We start from the raw sequence: 23,848 nt of genomic DNA, 5'->3' as shown, positions 1-23,848 counted from the left end.
CATTTAGGAAGTTGAACAAGTTTTCACAGACAGGAACAATTTTAAGATAATTTCTTTACCTTTCAAGAAATCAGTGGAGTTTCAGAGCACAAAGTGGCTGCACTGGTGAGATCCTTACCAGCGCACCCTACAAACAAGATATGCAACATCTGCATAGTGGAAACCTCCAATGCTTCAGATGGATTTTTCCACAGCACAGCAATACACAACTCAAAGACACACATGACCATTCTCTTTCCAAGCACCTACTCAATTTATTTCTTCCACACCTTTAATAAAAGGTAAGATCTTGTTTGGTTAAAGGACTTTCATCCATCTTGCATGAAAAGGCCAATGCCACCCAAGGCATGTTTATTTAGCCTTCAGCTGTCTAAGCCCCACACACTTGTAATTCTTCCCTGAACCCCTCCAGCTCACTGTCCCCCTCTTCCCCCTACTATTTCCTCCTTTGTCTAGTCATCCATTTCTGTCTGATTACGCCTCTGTGAAGCGCCTCAAGAGGTTTATCTACATGAAAGGTGCTATATAAATGTAGGCTTAAATGTGTTCCAATGGAGATAGGACACAAAATTGAAAGTAAAAGTATGGGAACAAGGACTGGGACAACCTCAACAAAAACAATCAGAAGGCAGAGTGGAACAGGTTTTAATCTGATCTGCCACCCGTGACAACCAGCAGTCTCGCCCTATGACTCCCATCCCTGGTCAGGTTGCATGTTTGTAATAAGACAACATATCGTCCAGGGAATTGCTTGTTGGTCTCGGTTCGTGTTCCGAATTGGCTTGTGTCTTCACCACATTTGGACGCCGCTGTCCCCCATTCTGTTCAGTCTGCTGGTAGGAATATCCGGGCTGGCCCTTCTTCCAGCCTCCATAGTTATTTGACCTCTTGAGGTCACTGTAATACTCGGAAGGGGGTGCAAACTCAGACGGCCTCTCATCCCTGGGATCTGGGCAGTTCCTAGACCAGTGTCCAAACAGTAGCTCTGGAATGATTAAAAATAAAACAAACTATCAGTTCAACTCTTTACCAGAACTGTTGTGGGTTCTGGGCACCTACTTCCTCAAAGTAAATGGGAACCTCACGAATCTCTACATCTGTAGCAATGGATATCAGAAAATAAATGTCTCCGAGAAGACAGGGAGGGGGTAAGGAATACTAGATCTCAAAACGTTTGTCATGATCCATCATGCTCCATGTCTACATACCCAGTTATCTATTTCATAAGAACAGAAGGTCCCAAGCCGAAAAATATCAATATATAATTATTCTAGCAGGGACTCTCTCCCTTCCTATTCCCCCCCACAACTCTCCCCACCCTCAGCTGTTGATCACCTACTTTAAAGAACACTAAGTTATTCCCCTACCTCTCCTGAAAAGAAAACCAAACATGTTAATATCTTTCCAACCTTCAATCCTCCTTTCATCAGATATTGATCTAGCTCCCCTTTTAAATCTGAGGGTTGAGGATGAAACAACTACCTTTTCTAAGAGTCACATGACCAACAGGCTAGATTTCCCAGTTAGAGGTTACAGTGTAGACTGTTACTCTTGATTTAATTTGGAAGCAAACCACAAATCTGCAAGAACCTGACTTTTTTGTTCCCTCCAGTGTTCATGCCAAGGACCACAACAGCTCTCCAGCACTCTGCCCCAGCGGGCACGCTTCACATGTGAGCCTGAACAGTGGGTGCTGGAAAACAATTTAAGGGCAAGCGTCCCTCAAAACCAAGTCTGACACTGTCCTCTCCTGAGATCCATAGAAGCAGACATCAAACTGGGGTGGGGCGCATCAGATACCAAATCAGGAGTGGGAACCTGGCTGATTTTTTAAAAATCGCTTCCCCGTCCCCATCCCAAGGATGCTAAGGACAATTGTGTACCCGCTACTACCCAGCTGAGATCTGCGAATTTAACACAGACCAGGGGTCAAACCTGAGACTTTCCTAATCATCCACCCACTGAAGAATTAATGTTGGGCCAATTATTTTAACTGCAACCAATCAAATCTAACATAACATGTCTATGTACCAACTGAGCCTCCAGATCGACCTTGTAACAGTCAAGGGGACAATTCCCTCAGTTACCTTTTCCTCTGTCCCATTCCCGGATGTGCGGCACACCAGGTTTTGTGTCCTTCCGCTCCTGTATTACAACCTCCACCTTCTTATTCCTCGGGTAGGTGGCTTCGTTCTGCGTTACACCCGGTTCTGAAGGTGCTGGCATGGGCCCCAATTCCTTGGTCTCTTCACCTGCTCATGAAATGAGATCACACAAGTACAACATGATGAGTAAAAGCTAACTTCTGATCGCAGTCCAGATCAATTGCTTGGCAAAGGCCTTTGGATTGGAGAAAAATTCAAAACTGTTGTGATTTCTTTTGTCCCACTAGATTGGTATCCCCAGGCTGGGCACCATCGGGTCCATTGCTACTACCATTCTGTTCTGGCTATGAGGAGGCGGGTGAGGGCGGCTGAAAGGAGGTGGGCGAGGGCACTGCTTTTTTCATAAAACATAATTTTTAAACTAAAATTAAGTTGTAATTATGGTTTCCCCCAGCCCATGCACCATTCACCAGCTGAGTGATCACACAAGTCTCTACCAATGCAGCCCCTTAAAATATCCAATCAAATGTGGCTCACCCTCAAATTCCCAGAAAGGAACACCAAGCCTCCACTCTGCAGTTCCTCCTTGGGGAACCTTGGAAGGGAACATGCTTTCTCCAGCTCTCGCAGGGGATTTCTGTAGCAAACCCTCCATGGTGTAGGGCCATGTCATTTCGTAGAAATGGCACCACACAAATGACACAGACGGAAAGGTATAAATCTTGGCTTCTATTCTAGTGCTCTGCCACACGTCCCATTTCCTGGACCTCTGCGACCCCTCAAAAATAAAAATATTCGATCGCACCTTCATTATCCTGCTCTGGCAGCTCTGCAGTGTCTTCGGTTCCATCTCCTTTCAGTTTCTTCATCTTTCTCTGACGAACCCTTGCCAATCTGGCATTCAACATAACCTTGCGCTTCTCCTTAAGTTTCTCTCGTTTGGTTCTCTGATCCATCGTCTGCAACAGAAAGCACAGCTCAGCCACCGCGACTCTCACTGGAGTTTGGAAACGGCAACAAAAAGAGCCGGGTCAGAACTGTTGTGCACTCAGGTGATATGGACATCTCCTGCCTCAGGAGCCCGGTCCCTCCCCACTGGTATCGAGGCTGCTCCCAAATATCAGCACAAGGGATTCCCTCCTCATAACCAACCTCAAGCAATGTGAGGTAGGACCTGAACTAGCAGGTCTCCACAGGGATGAAAAAGCAAAAATACTTCTCACCAGCTACAAAACTTAAGTAATAGCAGTGACTGCCTGTGCTGTACTGTGAATTGAGGAGAAGCACGTTAACTGTAGTGTGCACCCTTCAGCTGGTATGCTGTCCTCAATTCCTTCGTACGGTCAGAGTCCATTATTATCAATCGCATAGTCAACCATTTGGTTTTCCAAAATTCAAGTTTGAGCCCCAAAAGTAGCAAAGAAACTCTCCACAGCTGGTATTACACCAAAGAGGTGACTAGTTGAGGCTGTCTCGAGTCTGAACATCTGGAGGGGGTCAGGTCAGAACACCGGGTCTTTTCTTCCCTCCTTTCCCAGAGACAGCAACTCAGCACTTTTTAAAATTGTTTTTGAGATGTGGCATTGCCGGCGTGTATTGCCCATCCTTAGTACAACTGAGTGGCTTGCTAGGCCACTTCAGAGCGCAGTTAAGAGTCAACCACGTTAGTGAGAGACTGGAGTCACATATAGACCAGACCGGGTAAGGAGGGCAGATTTCCTTCCCTAAAAGACATCAGTGAACCAGTTGAGATTTTACGACAAGCCGACAGCTCCATGTTTACTTTTACTGATAGCAGCTTTTTATTTCCAGATTTCTTTTAAAAATTGAATTCAAATTCTCAAACTGCCATGGTGGGATTTGAACTCATGTTCTCTGGATTATTGGTCCAGTAACATAACCACTGCACTACCGTACACTCAGCATGATGTGGTTCCACAGAAGTAGCCATCTTCATGTGCACAGATTGTCCCACCCTCGCCTGACATCCACACAGGCTCACTTTCCACCGGATGTCACTTAATAGCAACAAAGAGTGGGAAACCAGGGCTAAGATGCCCCCTCTCTAACCAAGCAACCCAACTGCTGAACCAGGTAGTATCACACTTAGCTCACCACAGAATTGAACTTGAGACCTTCATTCATTGTATCATTCTAATAATTTTCAATCTACCCCTTTCATGGCTTTAATATCAATTTAAACATAGTGCTCCAACTGCAGCCTAACCAATGCAGTGTGTGTGTATATTCCTATTTGCCTTTTTATGGTCAGTTCTACCTGCACTTCTGCCTTTTAAGATTTATACACTTGCACCCCGAGATCTCTACGGTCATCCACTCTATTAAGAATGTTGCCGTTTAGGGTCTACTTCCTTTTTCCCAAAATGTACTATTTCACATTCCTCTGCAATGAACTGCATCTGCCACCTATTTACTCACTCAGCCATCCAGTCTATGCCCTCCCTCGATCCTCAGTTTGCTGTGTGCCCAAATTGGCATCATCAGCGAACTTCAATATCATCCCTCTTGTGTCTATATGCAAATCATTTATATAAATGGAAAACAAGGCTCTGTAGCACAGATCTCTGGGGCATACCACTGTCTACATTTCGCCAGTCCAACAAACACCTACTTATCCCTATTCTCTGCTTCCTACACCCCCCAAACAATCCCTCTATCCACATGGCTACATACTCTTTCATATTATATGCCTTATTTTTTACAACAAGCCTCAACACACCACTTGCCCTTTCACAGATCCATGCTGACTGACCCTGACGAGCCCAGTGTTCCTGCTCTGAATGGCTAAACTGCTCGTTGCCTTAACCAGCTGAGCAATTGAGAGAGCCCACTGTCTAATTCTCCTTTGTAACCATTTAACTCAAATGGATGCAACACATTCACACATCTGGAGCGTACCTGTTCTCTCAGCATGTCGAGGGTCTCAATCTGCTTCTTCCTGGCGCTCTCATCACGAGCAAAGGCAAAATAACCTACACCCAGCTCTCGAGCCTCTGTAATACAGTAAGGTCAATCAATCAGAACAGCTTCTACCAGCTATCTATTTTCATGATTATTTTCCCCATGCGCTGTGGGTTCTGCCACCTCACTTTTCGGCTGACGGTTTGGGCTGGCAACCCAGTGCCAGGTCTCTGAAGATATTACTTTACAGCCGGCTGCCAAGAGGGTGGCAAGTGTTGTTAACTGTATATGATTAAATTGAATCAATTGATGAATGATTGCGTTCAGTTGCATGAGCATTTGGGAACTCTCTGACTCCCATATATAAGGAAGTAGGCTTGGGGAGAGGTTGTGCGTTTTGGTGTGAAGGATGTAATGTGAATCCCAGCAAACAAAGTTTGTAAGCAACTAAAAGTATTCAGTCCTTCAATGTCTGGCTATCCATTTATAACAAATGTAGACAAGGCAACTCAAACTTTGGCTGTGAGCAGTGCACTACACACTTTGGCACCATGCTTGCTTTAACTAGGAGAGCAGCTTTCAAAATAACATTTGCATAGGAGGCTCCTCTGGTAGATCAAATAAAGGTGTCACAGGCCCACCACTATCTGTGGTACTATACCCCAACAGGAGTCACTGCCTTCAGGAGAGGGCGGGCCCTTCCGCTCTCCCAATCCTCCCACACAAATTCTGTTGGCAAGTCACTAAGGTGCAGCTCCCAGATGGAGAAAGACTGAGAGCAGGGCTTGGCCGCCTTTTTTGGCAGGAGAATGGGATGTGTAACAGCTTAGGAAAAGAATCAAGCAACATAGTCGAGACGTGTTGGAATTTAGTCTCAGGGTTCAATTATTGAAATTAGCAGAGATTTAGGAAGGCCAAAGTAACCTGCAGTTCTAGGCACCAGGATGTCTGATAGAGCAAACGTCTCCTTTTACTCCAGCTCCCCTGCCATTGCTATAGTCATGAACTTTGGCATAAGAGCTAATATAGAAGGGATCCATCTTTGCAGGTGTTGTTCTGATAGAATTTGACCAACAACCTTACAGGAGAGACCAAGTAGGATTGAGGACTGAATTTCAAACCCTGCCTCTCCCTTGCTACTTCAACCAGAAGACAACGCAGGGTTTTGCTGCTCCAGCTTATGAGAGGCTTTCCAGCGCTGGTTACCACCCAGTCACGCCTGCTAGAAGGTGAGGGTGTGTGGACAATGGGCGAGGACAGGATGATGCTCAGCAGTGATGCTGTCCACAGTGGAATAGCCTGTCAATAATCACTGTGTAGGTTCGCACATTAAGAACGGCCATTTTGGGCATGATACAGGATGCATTTAGTACCCTTGGAATCATACCCCATCATGAGAGGAAGGGAGAAAATAGGAGAGAAGAATATTATTAAGGAGGGGAAGAGAAGATAAACAAATAACAGGATCCTGCAAGTAACAACTTAACCTGGATATTAGACTGGGGACACTAAGTCATACTTCTTAATAAAGTGTGCGGCATACACTACAATTCATACCGCTTTGCCGGATGTCCTCATAGTGCACTGGTCCGATTGGTCTGTTCAGTGCCTCCTCTTCCTCTTTTTCCCACTGTTGCCGCTGCAGCTCCCTTCTCATGTCTTCGGAAAGCAACGTATTTTTTTCCACTTCTTGCCTGTGAACAGTTCAAGCCAGAGACACATCGCAGAGACCCATTGCAATTCCTACAGTCACAGTATCACAGGACAGCACTTTCCACGACTCACTTCCCAACTAAAGGAGCAGAGGCACCAGAGATTCTTCATTATTAAGCACCAAAGTTGAAAAGGTGAGGCAAATCCAGAAGTAGTGATAAGGTGATAGCAAACTTGGGTTTTAAAAGTCTGAAGATTACAGGTGAAGACAGAGAGGTAAGGATGATAACAGAACAAGATCTGCTCACTTTCAGGTTCTAAGATTTTCTATACTGTGCATTTTTATACAAGGCCAAGGCACTAAAATGTTAGCCATGAGGGTTGTATTTTGAGATTTACTTTTGTCTTGCTGGCTGATTACACCTATTGTCTGGGAACATCGCACATGAAAGTGCAAGTGGCATTGAGAGCAAGTAATAGCATTTCCCTGGCCGCGGAGATGTACAAAGTCCAATAGGCTTTGTCTGAAGCATAGCCAGGTAAACAAAAAATTCATGCAGCTCTCCTATTCCCCACCCACACAGGTGATAGAAATAATTAATAAAAATAAAAACAGAAAATGCTGAAAAACACTCAGCAGGTCAGGCAGTAGATGTGGAGAGAAACAGAGTAATGGGCTCGATATTAGGAGGGAGGCAGGTTGGCAGCGGGAGGTCGACTGGGCGCGTGGGTAACACGCCCAGTGAATTCGGGGTGCTCCGCACGCGATCGCAAGTAAATTGAAGCCACTTACCTTGGCTTCCGGGTTTTGCGCTGGAAAGATATGCAGCAGGCGGACTGCGCACCCGCATCATAGGCTGTCAGCTGGAGGAGCCCTATTTAAAGGGGCAGTCCTCCACTGACTGATGCCGCAGAAAGGAGCTAAAATTACAACATGGAGCAGCCCAGGGGGAAGGCTGCTCCCAGGTTTAATGATGCCTCACTCCAGGTCCTACTGGATGGGGCGAGGAGGAGGGGGAGGACAGAGATCTTCTCCCCAGTGGATGGGAGGAAGTGGCCTGCCTCTGCCACCACGAAGGCCTGGCTCGAGGTGGCAGAGGAGGTCACCTGCACCACCAACATATCGCCCACCTGCATACAGTGCAGGAGGCACTGCAATGACCTAAGTAGGTCAGCCAAAGTGAGTACACTTACTCATTCCCCTACACTCCATCTGCCACATCACTGCCCCCATCCCACATCTCTTTCTGCACTGCCAACACTACTCTATCACATCACTCCTCACACCCACTGAACCCTCATCCTCATCTCATCTGCAGTTACTCACCTCGCCAGTACTCATCCCACCACAAACACACAACCCAATCCTCATACAATCTCATGGCTCTGTCTCATACATCTTTTTCACGGTCAGCCTCACCCAACCTGCCACTACCTGTGCTGCAGCCACAGGGCATGCATAACGTATGTGTAGTAGGAAGTGTAAGGCAAACGAGTCGTGAGCATGAAGGGGATGCACAAGGGTGTTTGAGGGTTTGTCATGGTTTTTACTTATATTTGATTTCTGATCAACTCACATTGTCATACTACTGCCACGTCTTGGCCATTCTTGACTGGCTTGTGCAATAATGCCCTTTCCTGAGGATCACCATGAAGATCCACACCCGATACCACCCATTGTGTCACTGCAGAGTGGGTGTAGGTGTATTTGCAGGGCTCTTTTGTGCAGATGACTGACAGAAGCCGGTGATGTCCCCGGTGGCACCCTGGAAGGATCCGGAGGAGAAGTTGTTGAGGGCAGTGGTGACTTTGACAGCGACAGGTAAGAAGATGGTGCTCGGGCCAGCCGGGAGCAGCTCAGCATCAAGGAGGTTGCAGATGTCCATGACTACATGTCGAGTGACTCTGAGCCTCCGTGTGCACTGCTGCTCAGAGAGGTCCAGGAAGCTGAGCCTCGGTCTGTAGACCCTGTGGCGGGGGTAGTGCCTTCTGCGATGTATCTCTCTCTGCAGTTGCCCTCCCTCCTGCTGTGCAGATGGATGTGTCGCAGCATTGTGTTGTGGAGCTCCACGAGTCAGAGGTGGACGGCATGGCCAGCGAGGCTGGTGATGCTGTTCGTCCTCCGAGGAAGTCATGACTGCAGCTATGGCGGCCCCCATCCGCAAGATGTACGTTTGAGGGGGTCCGCAAGGTAGGTAAATGTGTCTGCACACCGGGGTTGAGGTTGCAAGTTGGTGAATTTTACTGTTAGGAGGAGGGTGGTGGAGGCCAAACTTTGTCCAAAGTGACAGAGTGGCCTCCTGCAATGAGTAAGGATCTCCACCCCACCTGTCAAATGGACCTTTGCAGCTGCCACAGGCTGGTGGTTGCAACATGTCCATTTCAACTGGGAGCGATTCCCCCAGTACGGGAAACATTCTCAGTTTAGATGAAAATCCCATCCTCCTAAAATATCCTCCCAATCAGGTCTGCAAACGACCTGAACTATCAAATTAATTGGTTTAAGTGGGATCCCGCCGGCTTTAATTGCCAGCGGGAGTCCTGCATGTGGGGGCTGCGCGCGCATCTAAGCGCATCACTGGGGAACCCGGAAGTGGGCGGGTTGGAGCCGGGCTCCGGACCCGCCCTGGGAATCCCCAATTTTCGGAGCACCCCCCGCCCCCAGCCACGAACACACCCACTCGGACGTCCAAAAATCGAGCCCAGTGTTTCAGGTCGATGAACTTTCATCAGAACCTGATGAAACGTTAACTCTGTTTCTCTCTCCATAAATGCTGCCTGACCTGCTGAGTATTTTCCAGTACCTTCTGTTTCTTTTTCAGATTTCCAGCATCTGTCGTATTTTGCTTTTGTCATAGAAATATTTAACATTGACTAGCCGGTCATTGAAAACGAAAGAGAGCAATTATCACCACAGCTACCTTGCCAGCAAGTCACTTGCCTGTAATGACAGGTATTGTTTGTGCTTGCGGCATGAGAAGCTACTTAACAGGTATATCAGAGTAGCAGGCCTAGTTTCTTGAGTTCAGTTCAGCCATTTCAAATGGGTGTATCAGTCACTGCGACAAGGCAGAACCCTTGTGCACAAAGGCAAGTCCTTGCGTAAAAGGCTGATAGGACTTTTATTATTTTGATATTAAAAAGTTTTAAAGTATTGGTAAAGATTAAGAACTATAATGTCACTTTAATCTATCTATTTTGTTTCTGTGTATATTGCTCTAAATAATAAATACAAATTTATAGTTCTAGTCTGAACTACATAGTCTAGTGTTTTCCCTTCTATCAGAGAGATCAGGGTGACACAGTGGGTAACCTATAGCATTTCCAGTGGGTACCCAAATGATATTGAGATTCACTGTTCACCTGTGGCATGCTATCCAATATACTTCACACAGGATGAAGCTCCAGTACACAGAGCGTGAGCTTGCCTATCAAGGTTTAATTTTGTGGTGAAGAGTATTGGTAAATGTCCGAATCATAGCAAGGACTTACGCAGCTTTAAGCTCCTGAGACAGACTAAGTTAGAATAGGAAACAATAAAATGAGTCATAATTTCAGCACCAAGAGAAGACGGGGAGGACGGGTATCTCGAGTACACGAGCCAGAGGAGCTTTCAAACCAGGCAAGTTCCTGGGGAAGCCAGAAATAATCCGTAACAATACCCTGCGCAGATCACCCAAGGTAACTTTGTGCTGCATAAAACACCACATCCACAGCAGAGTGGACTTCTGCAAAGCAGGTTTTTTTTGGTTGATTGAAGTTTGTTTTCAACTAAACAGAAACAGTTTGAAAAAACAGCTGACAATTTTACTTCAAAGCAACAATTTCTTTAGGATATTGGAATGCGCAGTGAGCAAGGCTGAACGGCACTGCATGAGAAGGCAAGGCCCTGGTGGGTTACGACCATGTCCTTTCAACTGTCGGACATTGTAGTAACCCACCTCCAGGACCTGGGTTCAAGTTCCAGCCCAGACTGATAGAAAGGGGAGACTGTTATTCCATCAGCTGGAAGAGTCCTAGGGAAGTTATTTTGCAGCAGTTTCAACCCAGCAGCTTGTGAGCACAAATCCACACAAAACTGCCCATAACTTAGCACTAAATTGGCAGTCTTACTCAAAGAGGCCACGGGATGGCTGAAATATAAATGTCACCCTGGTACAAATAAGGGGTGCGCTTCTGAGGCGCAGGGTAAAGTAATAAAAAAAAATTTGGATCTATACAGCACTGTATCAGGTCAAAGCAGCCCCATGTGCTCAACACAATGAATGACTTTTGAGGAGCAAGGACGGTTACCTAAGCAAACGTGGCAGCCATCCTGCGTCAGCAATATCCCAAAACAGCCGAGAGCTGAATGATTAATCTGTTTTTAGTGGTGTTGATTCAGGGAGAATTTTTGACCTGGATAGCAGGAGACTCCCTGCTCGTCTTCAAGTAACACTGTGGGATCTTTACCACCCACCCAAACTACTGGAGCAAGCAGAAGGGACCCTGGTTTAACATCTCGTACAAAGGACAGTATCTTCAACAATGCAGCACTCCATCAGTATTGCAGCAATTGGGACACTGCTGAGGCATTGTATGGAAAGCATTGTTGTACATCTGGGAATGCTCAAATACATGTAATAATGGGTACTAATGGTGGAGAAGCAATCCAATTCTCCAATTCCAACACCAAACAGAGAAGAATGAAAATTTGCTTGAAAAGTAACAGTGCAAAAGTATACTTATATTCTGGATAATTAATCTAAACACCTGGCTGTTGTTGAGGTGCATCCCCCATACCTGATTCGAGTTCCCATCAGGCACCTGGCACTGCCTCCATTCCTACAGCTCAATGCTCTGAAAGGACTCAGTTACCTTGATCCTTTTAGATCTTTATCCAAAGCGAGCAGTCCTGACAAATCTTTCTTCATGCATCTTCTGGATCGGCCTAAAGAATCCACATAGTCAACCCTGAGGGGAGAAAGGAAGCACACGGCAAAGTACAGTCCTTAGTTCAAATTATTATTTAATCATCCCTTACCCAAGATAACGGATTGGCGCAAATGTAAAATCACTACATGTGTACACTTTAAGTTAAACACTAAATTGGAAAAATATATCTTATTAATTAGAGAGAACTCTTGGATGTCTGGCAGGGAGAAGTAAAAATATAATTTAAGCAAGGCCTTCAAATGATAACATCAAGCTCAAAAGCAAAGTTTTTAAATGGGTGCTATCTGAATCCCAAAATTTAAAGAGAACCTTTAAGTCCTCTCCTGCAGGTGGTTACTCACACTGGGGTTCATTTCCACAGGTACTGCCAGCTCTCCAATAGCTCACCGGAGTGGCCATTCTTAATTCGTGAATCTAAACAGTGCGTGTCGGGCTATTTTGACTGTGGGGGAATAACAGCCGAGCCCAGTCATGTCCCTTTGAGATCTCCACACATACATACTTCCAGCAGATCTTACTTGGATCATAAACCCAACAAAACAAAAACAATACAAACGATCATTAAATGTAGCTGAATGAAGACTATTGTAGCATTACTACTAAGTTAATAGTGCCAATGATTCACAGATGGTACAAGACTGTTTTCGCAGTTTAAAGCATAACTATTTGCAAACTAAAATTCTAGAATACTATAGATTTATCCCCCATGCTACATCTCTAGATTCTTACCATTCCTCATCGGGGTCCTGAGGTGGTGCAATTTCAGGCTCAGGCACTGTGTTCTCTTCTTTCTCACTCTCCGCTGCCTTCCTTGCTGCCTCGCTCTCACGGAGAGCCTGCAACTCCTTCTGCTTGTCGAAAATCTTTTGTGTGAAATCTACCAAGTACATGCTTTCCGTTTCTTCATCTGGCACATGATAGTTTGGTGGCCGTTTTATATTCAAGGAAGAAAAGATACAAGAGCAGAGATTTTTAAAAAACTGCATATATTGGTAAATTGAGATAAAAACAGAAAATGTTCAAAATGCAAAACAGCTCCAGCTGCATCAGAAAATAGAAAAGATAGGCTGACATTTTGGGTTGAGACCCTTCATCAAAATCTAAACTATTAATCGGTCATTTTTTTCTTTTCAGATGTTCACGGGTCTGTTGCATATTCTAGCATTTTCTATTTTAATTTCAGATGATACTTTCAGAGCAATCTGCTTGGCCAAAATAAAACCAGCTCTGTTTGGTTTGCTTACTTAAGTATTTTTTTTTTAAATGGCAGTTTTTGAAAAAAACAATCCCAATTCAGAGTGGGTTCCATTTTCCTTTAAATTCTGTCCAGGGCACAGGCCCCAGATGCAGAATGTATCAAGTGCACTGATCTGCAACACTGTAGTGAGACTCTAGGAACATAGGAACAGGAGAAGGCCATTCAGCCCCTTGAGCCTGTTCCGCCATTCTATTAGATCATGGCTGATCTGTATCTCAACTCCATCTACCCGCCCTGGTTCCATAACCCTTAATACTCTTGCCTAACAAAAATCTTAGCAATCTCAGTTTTGAAATTTTGGCGGAGGGAGAATTGTACAACATGAAAACAAGGAAAATGAGGGAAGGAAAAGTACATGCCTAGCTCAGACACACAACACAGGCATGCACTGCTCCAAACAGCTCCACCTCACGAGAAAGGCCAGCACAGCTTGAACTCGCTCAATAGAGGCAGACAACTATCAATAATCTAACTGACATCAAAGGCCATCCTGCCCCATATTGTAAGAGATTAAGCAGGCTAGGATACTATTTTTTAATGAATTTTTGTGACTTTGCACTCATCGAAATGAGGGAAGGTACTGGGGAATGGAACCCTTTCAATTTTAGGCTCCCAGTATCAGCATCACACAGTCCCAGGTGAGGTTAGAATCTTGGACTGGGACCTCCCAAACTCATTTCACATAAATCCCACAGGTAATATTGCTTTTGTTAAATGGAAGTATTTGAACAAATCCTATAAATCACAAACCAAATTACCTGGCAAGTCTCCTTTTGTCATCTGCTCATAAAGTTTTGCTTTTTCCTCCAGCCTCTGCCTAAAGAAAACACATGAATTAATTTAACCTGCCAACAGTTAACAGAAGTCACGAGTATGACCTTTTACAACACAGTACCGACATTCAATCATAGGCAGCTCTTTTAATCTGAAACCTCTTATTTGAAGAGCGGCAACTGGTTCTTTTCAATTGGGGAACCAAAGTGAAGAGCCAGGACCCGGAGTGCAGGATACCACCAAGATTGAAAAAGTGTGAGAGAGAAAACAATGTACACTTGGCAAGAGTAAATAGATGACACTAAGCTCAATTTTTAAAAGCTGGAAGAGGAAGAAAGGACTAAGGGAGGTAAGGACTTTCAGTTTTGAGGGCCTGGGAAAGAAGGAGTTAAAAGATGGAGATGGTGTGAGGAGGAAGGGAGGAGAGAACATAGTATTTGGAGTTTAGAAAGAATGAGAGGACTAGTCAGAGGAGCATAGACAATAGCATCAATAAACAGAGTTAACAACTTACATGTATAAAGCACTCCCAATATACAGGAAGACATTTCAGAGTGCTTTACAATAAGGAGGAAAATAAAGGTTGTGTCAGAGAGAGATGGAGGCTGGAAGCTAAAGACATGAGAGGAATTGATTATCATGCAACAAGCTTTTTCTTGCACCAGTCCAACAATGCAAGAAGCACCACCTGATAAGGGAGCAGTATTCAAAATTGGACTTTATAGAAGCTAAGTACTGTAGGGTGGCACAGCCCAATGTCACAGAATTATAGGACGGATTCATTCCCCACTCCATTAAGTTGCTGACCTCATCCATACTGCTGTGGGACACCATAAGCAGAAATCAGGTAGGAATACATTTGCCCATTCATCATCTGGGTGTCAAAAAACCCCCATGACTAGCATGTAACAATGTTCCTCATCTACCCAAACATCACACTGATGCCTGATCACATTATAGTGGGAGGTCTATAGCTATATCAGTTGGTAATGTTGTGCCTTTATCTTTACTCAGTTTTATCTGTATTGTTTTACCACATCCTCTTCCGCTGCTATATCCACCTCCCAGTGCTATGCCTCTTTACACCTCCCCTGAAATAGAAAAGTGACATGTGCCCTATCACTTCATGGTAAATTGCAGGGGCTCAGCGTGTGTCCTCTGCTTCAGTGAGAAACTCTTGACTGTCCTCCTCTTTCTACACCCGTGTATTTTAGTAGGTGACTAGAAAGGGACACAACACTTCAATTCTGGTGTTATTGAACAGTTATACTGACAATATGACTTCCTGGGATATTGACTCACAGTGAAGATAAACTCCAGTTAAAACTCTTACTTTGATTTATCGAGAGTCTGCTGTTCCTCATTCCTTTCTTCTATGTCCTTCTCAGCCCGAACAGAGACGCCTGAATTTTGCTTGATCCAGATATTTGGCTTCTGTTAAATTTACACATATCAGTTTAACATTTCTCTGCATCTCGAAAGTATAGAATACATTGCAAGTTAATAACTTTTAAATTATGGACAGGATCATAAGGGAACTTTAGTGTCAGACAAAGTACAAAGTGCTGATTACGTTCTATTCTGAAGTTTATTTTTGCTCATCAAGGCGAGGGATGTTAGTGCTGGAGAATAGAATCCTTTCCATTGCCATCACAGTGTGCCACTACCAAGCATTTTTGGGTCAGGTACAGCACGGGTTGGATGCAGAATAAAGGTCCCGAGCCTGCACCAACAATGTGCCTCAGTCCCAACCTCAAACGGTTTAAGATATGGAACAATGGCTATTCAGGAGTGAGTTACAAGCCGGAATCCAAGCCAAGAATACTCCATACTACAGCTATAGAGTGACAAGGACAGAAACCTGGGAGCACATCCCCAGCATGTCCTCTTGGTGAGAAGAGTGGCCGTAACAAAAATTAAACAAAATCTAGCTGACTGAGAAACCTGATGTGCAGCATTGGGTCATTTTTACAGAAGAGTTTAAAGTCACTGTGAAGCACATCAACCCTGTAAGAACTATCTTTTGCAGTGTAATCACTAAGCTCATTTAGCACACTGGTATAAATCCACAAAGGAAAATTAAAACAAAGCCAATGCACCTCAAGGTGCCAATATGTGAGATACTCACAATTCACCTACTATGTTCTTTCCAAATATAACCGAAATTTGAAAGGAGAAAATCTACGATTGGACTGTTGGGTATTTTCCCGAGTTCAGCTGAACATAAGCATGAAAATTTCACATGTCCATCATTAGTACTTTGCTGCCAAGGGACAAGTTAATTACCATTATTAATATGACCTCAATGACCCTGATGAGAAATAGCAGTAGTGATGGTCACAGCTCTCATACCTTGTTGGCTGGCTTGGCTTTAAATGGAGCCCCTGCTTCTTTCAGAAGCTTTTCCTGCTTGAACTCCTCTTGTTTCCGATAGAGTTCTGCCTTCAGATCGACCAACTACAATACAGAATTTAATTTTTTTTACAAGATGAATTATTAGAACATTTTACAAATTAAAAACTTAACAATTTCTAATCAGTGCAGAATACACGTGGCTACAGAAGGGTTTTCTACTGGCTTCAGAGACAATTCTTCATTAACACCAGTGGACCTACTGTTTTTGTGGCATTCGATATAATGGACAATGTATTACAAAATAAAATACAGGTATCTTTTTGGAGAGACCGAAGCAATGAGATATTAAAAGAAAACATTACAGATTGTTTGTTCTGACGAAACAATTTGTTTTCTCCCCAGAACTGTAAATAGTAATGATAAATAAACACACTAACTTTTCCTTTAGTGTTAGATGGGTTGCAACGCATTGTTAGGGCAAAAAGTAAAACAAAGATAATGCCCAAAGTAAGTGTTTAAAAGAGGCATACTATGTGTCAGGCATGAGTGCCACCTTGTTTTCTGAATGAAACATCATGAAGTTGACGTACAGATCAGTCATGATCTAACTGAATGGCAGAACAGAAAACAGAGTAGGGAAAATGCTAGAATCTATTTTAAGGACGTAGTAACAGGGCACTTAGAAAATCATAATATGATTAGGCAGACCCAACCCGGTTTTATGAAAGGGAAATTGTGTTTGACAAATTGATTAAGAGTTTTTTGGGGTGTAACTAGCAGGGTAGAAAAGAGGGAACCAGTGGATGTAGTATATTTGGATTTTCAAAAGGCATTCGATAAGGTGCCACACAAGAGGTTGTTACACAAGATAAGGGCTCATGGGATTGGAGGTAATACATTAGCATGGACTGAGGATTGGTTAATGGACAGAAAACAGAGTAGGAATAAACGGGTCATTTTCGGGTTGGCAGGTTGTAACTAGTGGAGTGTCACAGGGATCAGTGCTTGGACCTCAGCTATTTACAATCTATATTAATGACTTAGATGAAGGGACCGAGTGTAATGTATCCAAGTTTGCTGACGATACAAAGCTAGGTGGGAAAGTAAGCTGTGAGGAGGACGCAAAGAGTCTGCAAAGGGATAGTGACAGGTTAAGTGAGTGGGCAAGAAGGTGGCAGATGGGGTATAATATGGGGAAATGTGAGGTTATTCACTTTGTTAAGAAAAATAGAAAAATGGAATACTTTTTAAATGGTGAGAAACTATTAAATGTTGGTGTTCAGAGGGATTTGGGTGTCTTTGTACATGAACTAGCTGCGCCTCTAGCCAAGCTGTTCCAGTACAGCTACAACACTGGCATCTACCCGACAATGTGGAAAATTGCCCAGGTATGTCCTGTCCACAAAAAGCAGGACAAATCCAATCCGGCCAATTACCGCCCCATCAGTCTACTCTCAATCATCAGCAAAGTGATGGAAGGTGTCGTCGACAGTGCTATCAAGCGGCACTTACTCACCAATAACCTGCTCACCAATGCTCAGTTGGGTTCCGCCAGGACCACTCGGCTCCAGACCTCATTACAGCCTTGGTCCAAACATGGACAAAAGAGCTGAATTTCAGAGGTCAGGTGAGAGTGACTGCCCTTGACATCAAGGCAGCATTTGACTGAGTGTGGCACCAAGGAGCCCTAGTAAAATTGAAGTCAATGGGAATTGGGGGAAAACTCTCCAGTGGCTGGAGTCATACCTAGCACAAAGGAAGATGCTAGTGGTTGTTGGAGGCCAATCATCTCAGTCCCAGGACATTGCTGCAGGAGTTCCTCAGGGCAGTGTCCTAGGCCCAACCATCTTCAGCTGCTTCATCAATGACCTTCCCTCCATCATAAGGTCAGAAATGGGGATGTTCGCTGATAATTGCACAGTGTTCAGTTCCATTCGCAACCCCTCAAATAATGAAGCAGTCCGAGCCCGCATGCAGCAAGACCTGGACAACATCCAGGCTTGGGCTCATAAGTGGAAAGTAACATTCACGCCAGACAAGTGCCAGGCAATGACCATCTCCAACAAGAGAGTGTCTAACCACCTCCCCTTGACATTCAACAGCATTACCATTGCCGAATCCCCCACCATCAACATCCTGGGGGTCACCATTGACCAGAAACTTAACTAGACCAGCCATATAAATACTGTGGCTACAAGAGCAGGTCAGAGGCTGGGTATTCTGCAGTGAGTGACTCACCTCCTGACTCCCCAAAACCTTTCCACCATCTACAAGGCACAAGTCAGGAGTGTGATGGAATACTCTCCACTTGCCTGGATGAGTGCAGCTCCAACAACACTCAAGAAGCTCGACACCATCCAGGACAAAGCAGCCCGCTTGATTGGCACCCCATCCACCACCCTAAACATTCACTCCCTTCACCACCGGCGCACAGTGGCTGCAGTGTGTACCATCCACAGGATGCACCGCAGCAACTCGCCAAGGCTTCTTCAACAGCACCTCCCAAACCCGTGACCTCTACCACCTAGAAGGACAAGAGCAGCAGGCACATGGGAACAACACCACCTGCACGTTCCCCTCCAAGTCTCACACCATCCCGACTTGGAAATATATCATCGTTGCTGGGTCAAAATCCTGGAACTCCCTTCCTAACAGCACTGTGGGAGAACCGTCACCACACAGACTGCAGTGATTCAAGAAGGCGGCTCACCACCACCTTCTCGAGGGCAACTAGCAATGGGCAATAAATGCCGGCCTCGCCCACATCCCACGAATGAATGAAAAAAAGAGCGGGGAGTTCTCCCAATGTCCTGGCCAATATTCCTCCCTCATCAATAAATGTCCTTGCTGTGTACAAATTTTCTGCTTGTTTGCCTATAGTAACAGTGACTACATTTCAAAAGTAAGGTGTGAGTAGGACACAGAGTCTGCAGAGGGATATGGACAGGTTAAGTGAGTGAGTCTGAACACGAAGAGAATTTTACATTCGAGGCGTTGCAGGACGGGCAGCCAATGTAGGTCGGCGAGTCCTGGGGCGATGGGTGAATGGGACTTGTTGCGAGTTAGGATACGGGCAGCAGAGTTTTGGGTGAGCTCAAGTTTCTGAAATATTTCCGATAACACAGAGAATAATCAACCTTAAGTTATTTTTTCACTATGAGCCATTTTTCTCTCCGAATCCCCTAGAATGCTGCTAAATACACCGGGAGTATTCTAACTTTCACCGACCTCTCTGCTGCCAGATTACCCAGCTGGAGTCACGGATACGAGGCACAGTAGCCAGGAAAACCCGGGGGGTTGACATGGGGCCTGCTGTCAATATTTACAATCCCAGACCGTCATTATCCGCACTCTCTGAGACTCACCGACGATGCCGTCACATGGAACGCTTTCTTTCTCTTGTCCATTGTAATACGGATTCGTTTAATTCCCGACAAACGACACAAAAACACAACGAAAGTGCTCAGCGGCCATCTTAGTGAGGTTAACATGACGTTCGTGGGTACGTCGAACCGCCATTTTAGTGAGGTCGACTGCTAGCCAGCGTACCGGGTGACGTACATGGGTAGGCCAATCCGCCATCTTAATAAGGTCATAGAATGTTTCCCCAGGCCAAGGAGGGCAATGTGTACATTATTGTCACGAAAGCAGTGCCTTTGATTTTGGTAAAATTATATTTTATTACATGGGATTCCTGGATTTTTATTAGTGTTTTAGGATAACATGCCATGATCTGCTCGCTTTGTAATATTTGTAAACAATTTTACAACACCAAGTTATAGTCCAGCAATTTTATTTTAAATTCACAAGCTTTCGGAGGCTTCCTCCTTCGTCAGGTAAATGTTCAGGAGCTCCTTGAAGCCTACGCATTTATACATCACAGAACAATACATGGTGTTTACAGACTGCCCCTGCAACTGCCCGTTGCCAAGGCAATCACCGTGTTCAATCACCGTGTTCACTTTGTAATAAGGAGGGTTATTTGCAACCTTATGCGGGATCAGATTGCCCACTTGGTTCCTAGGAAGTACTTTGAGACACCTTGCTGCTTAAGGTGATGGTCTGTTCAATTTTCCCAGGATCACACACAGATCGTGAGTCTACAAGCTGTCTCCGCCTTTGTTAAAAATGATAACCCGTGAATGATTGCCTATATGAGTTGATGACAAGAGATGCTACAACCTGTTGCTTTGTGTTCAAAGATTGAAGAAGAGGCCCCAGCCTGGGGTAGTGATTTTGATGGTTGACTGAGACCTTTTTGAGAAGGGAACAGGACCACTGTGCAGAGCCCTCTGACGGACACTTAATCATACAGCACAGGAGGCCATTCGGCCCATCTCTGAAAGCTTTCCATTTAATCCCACTCCCCTGCTCTTCGCCATAGCTGTACAAATTTTTCCTTTTCAAGTATATATTTAATTTCCTTTTGAAAGTTAGTATTGAATCTCCTTCCACCACACTTTCAGGCTGTACATTCCAGATCATAGCAACTCACTGCATAAAAAAGTTCCTCATTTCCCCTCTGGTTCTTTTGCCTCTTACAGAATTATATTGGCCGTGGACAGACAATGTATGAATCTCACAGCCAAGACTACAGCATTATGTGTTTTAAAGTCAATGACATCCTAGCCAGGGAGTTAAACTAGATTGAGTTTGTCATAAGTGGACTTCTGTTTAATGTCAATGTTTAGAGAGAAAGCAAGTAACATATTGGTTATTTTATATATTGAGGATGCTAGTGCTCTGTTATGCTGTTCATTCATTCATTAATTTTATACAAATAGAATTTATGTATATAAATAAAAGTGATAAGTAACATTCGCACTACACAAATGCCAGGCAATGACCATCTCCAACAAGACAGTCTAACCACTTCCCCTTGACATTCAATGGCCTTATCACTGAATCCCTCAGCATCAACATCCTGTGGGTCGCCATTGGCCAGAAATTGAACTGAACCAGCCACATAAATGCCGTGGCTACCAGAGCAGGTTAGAGGCTGGGTATTCTGCAGCAAGTGGCTCACCTCCTGATTCCCCAAAGCCTGTCCACCACATATATCGCACAAGTCAGGAGTGTGATGGAATACTCTCCACTTGCCTGGATGGGTGCAGCTTCAACACTTGACGCTCAACACCATCCAGGACAAAGCAGTCTGCTTGATCGGCAGCCCATCCACCACCTTAAACATTCACTCTCTCCACCACGTGCGCACTGTGGCAGCAGAGTGTACTATCTACAGGATGTACTGCACCAACTCGTCAAGGCGTCTTCTGCAGCACCTCCCAAACCTGCGACATCAACCACTTAGGACAAGGGCATCAGTCACATGGAAACACCATCACCTCGAAGTTCCCCTCCAAGTCACCCACTATCCCAACTTGGATATATATCACCGTTCCTTCATTGTCGCTGGGTCAAAATTCTGGAACTCTCTAACAGCATTGTGGGAGTACCTTCATCACATGGACTGCAGCGGTTCAAGAAGGCAGCTCATCACCTTCTCAAGGGTAACTAGGGATGGGCAATAAATGCTGGCCTTGCTCTCGACGACCATATCCCGAGAATGAATAAAAAAAATTGTTGGTTCAAAGCTTGTGTCTCAATTTGGTAAATGTATATCCAGTCTACTGTTCGAAGAGGCTCAGTGATAGCAGTCTCACCTCAGTTAGAAGATCGTGGGTTCAAGTCCCACTTGAGACCTGAGCACATAATCTGGCTGACACTTCAGTGGATGGGACGTTAAAAAGAGTCCCCGTCTGCCCTCTCAGGTGGACATAAAAAATCCAATTGCACTATTCAAGGAGCAGGGGAGTTCTCCTGCTGTACTGGCTTTGTTTATCACTCAACTAACACCACTACAACAGGTGAACTGGTCATTATCTCATTGCTGTTTGTGGGACCTGGTTGTGTACAAATTGGCTGCAGCATTTCTCTGCCTTACAATAATGACACTTCAAAAGTGCTTCACTAACTGAAGTGCTTTGGGACGTCCTGAGATTGAGAGGCACTTTATAAATGCAAGTTCTTTCTAATGAAACGTAATAGGCTGCGTTTCCAACATCTAAAACCAGATTATCTGGCCATTATCTCTAAGGTACTAGCCAAACAAATTTGATCTGATTACAGACAGACATTCCCATTAACAGAGGCAACCCACTTCCCCTTGAAACTAAATCTCCAGACAATATTTGTGTATTGCTGTAGCCTAAGCACCATGACAAAAAACCTGAAAAAATATAGCTCAGAGGTCCATTTTAAATGTGCAATGCTAGGATCTATTTATAGTTTCAAATAAAATGGTAAAGCTCCAATTCCATAACAATGGGGTCTAATCTTCATTTAGAAAACAGTGACTATTACAACCGATCTATGTTCCTCTATTTTTTTTTACTAAGAGAGCAATCCTGGGGGAAAAAAACTAAGTTATGGAATTAGACCCAAGTTAACATCTATTATTTTAGAAACACAGAACATGGGAAGACCTTGTTAGAGCCGTTACCATCTCATGTTCAACATCAGTCTACATTACTGCAGAGCAGCTGTGTCTATTTAATGAGGAACTCAGTGTTTGCATTAGCTACATAAAACAGCCCAACAAAGGCCATGTTCTTTTGAACTCCAGCAACAACTATTCCCACATCTGGCTGTGCAAATGCTTAAAGCCTCAGGGCAATATTATCCTGGCACTTTCAATGGTGAACTAATATGAATCTCAGCATATGATAGATGAAAATTGTGAGACAAACGGTATGATGTTTCCAGCACGTTACCTCACTCAAAAGACTCATTGGACTAGGAAAAAAAAATGTAAAATTGTACATAATACACCGAATTGTTATAGTCCTGGATGGGATTTTGACGTAGGACAGATTCAGATTCTCTTCTAACACTTCCCCATTGGATGAACCCCGACCTTATTCTCTTGTCATGAGAAGTATTGAGAGAACTCAAGGTGATTTTTCACAGAGGGGAGAAAATCAGGAGAGTCTCCACACCTTTCTTGTGCATCTTCCAGAGGATGTTCATCAGCAGCACCTATGCAATCTTTTTAGACAGCATCTGTAAGATGCTTTGTCCATCCACATCAGAACTATTCATTCAGCCGTTGACATTGGTCGTAACCAAGTGCTTGTGTTGTCTCAGTTGCAGAAAATCAATGTTGACAGAGGACTGCGGGGGCAGTAGTTACAATTCCCCTATTGTTACCATTTATTCCATGTTTTTTAAAATTACTTACATGTAAATCAAAAAGCCATATGTGGAAATTTTACGTTGATGGTATTGATATCAGCTAATCACAGATTACCAAAGAACGAGTAAAACACTAACAACTGAACAAGCACATGGTGAAGTCTAGATAAAGGATTTCTTCCAATGAGATGTTCCATTCACTATATATGCAGATGTATTTTGTTCGTAAATCAGGCTAATATTTGTTCAAGATCTGCTGCCTCCATATACCCTTGGTCCAAAGTATGATACATTAGGAAAACACCCCTTTCCAATCACATCACATGGAAAAGCTCAGCAGTCACAAGAGAGAAAGTAATGAAGAATACAAACTTCCAGACTATGGGAATCTCCAAAAACTAAAATAAACTACAAATTATGAGAAAACTGAGAGAGTGTGATCAAGAACAATGACTGCGGACGTTAGGTGCCATTTATAACATTGCTTTGTTCTTGTGATTATTCAGCCCCTTAAAGTTACTGCTTCAGCACTCTCCCAGCCAACACATTTTCATTGCTGCATTTAGATTCAGTGTACAGCATCATCCTTCAAATATGAAGTGACTTTCTTCCTGCTTTTACTTCTATCCTACCCATGCCCACAAATAAGGTA

General features: G+C 44.2%; 1 protein-coding gene across 1 annotated transcript; it reads right to left on the bottom strand.

Moving 5' to 3' along the window:
* Nucleotides 1-629: 629 nt before the first annotated feature.
* On the bottom strand, nt 630-19,514 carry ccdc174 (coiled-coil domain containing 174). Its single transcript, XM_067998973.1, has 11 exons — nt 19,368-19,514; nt 16,000-16,104; nt 14,981-15,081; nt 13,632-13,690; nt 12,345-12,522; nt 11,538-11,633; nt 6,585-6,721; nt 5,025-5,119; nt 2,911-3,064; nt 2,088-2,252; nt 630-985 (listed from the first exon to the last, which is right to left on the bottom strand). Exons 1-11 carry the CDS (start codon nt 19,491-19,493, stop codon nt 705-707), a joined length of 1,497 nt encoding a protein of 498 aa, XP_067855074.1. The 5' UTR covers nt 19,494-19,514; the 3' UTR covers nt 630-704.
* Nucleotides 19,515-23,848: the final 4,334 nt, after the last annotated feature.

Source organism: Heptranchias perlo, chromosome 17, assembly GCF_035084215.1.
Source record: "Heptranchias perlo isolate sHepPer1 chromosome 17, sHepPer1.hap1, whole genome shotgun sequence".
NCBI lineage: Eukaryota > Metazoa > Chordata > Chondrichthyes > Hexanchiformes > Hexanchidae > Heptranchias > Heptranchias perlo.
The sequence above is the reverse complement of the archived record's forward strand: the minus strand, read 5'-3'. Positions and strand labels throughout refer to the sequence as shown.

Bases quoted from the DNA above. Each gene is read 5' to 3' on its own strand.
- ccdc174 (XM_067998973.1), bottom strand. From the start codon at position 19,493: ATGTTAACCTCACTAAGATGGCCGCTGAGCACTTTCGTTGTGTTTTTG. The intron at 16,105-19,367 runs GTGAGTCTCAGA...TCTGTATTGTAG, and splicing joins TCCATGTGACGGCATCGTCG to TTGGTCGATCTGAAGGCAGA. The intron at 11,634-12,344 runs GTAAGAATCTAG...TTCTCCCCTCAG, and splicing joins CAGGACCCCGATGAGGAATG to GGTTGACTATGTGGATTCTT.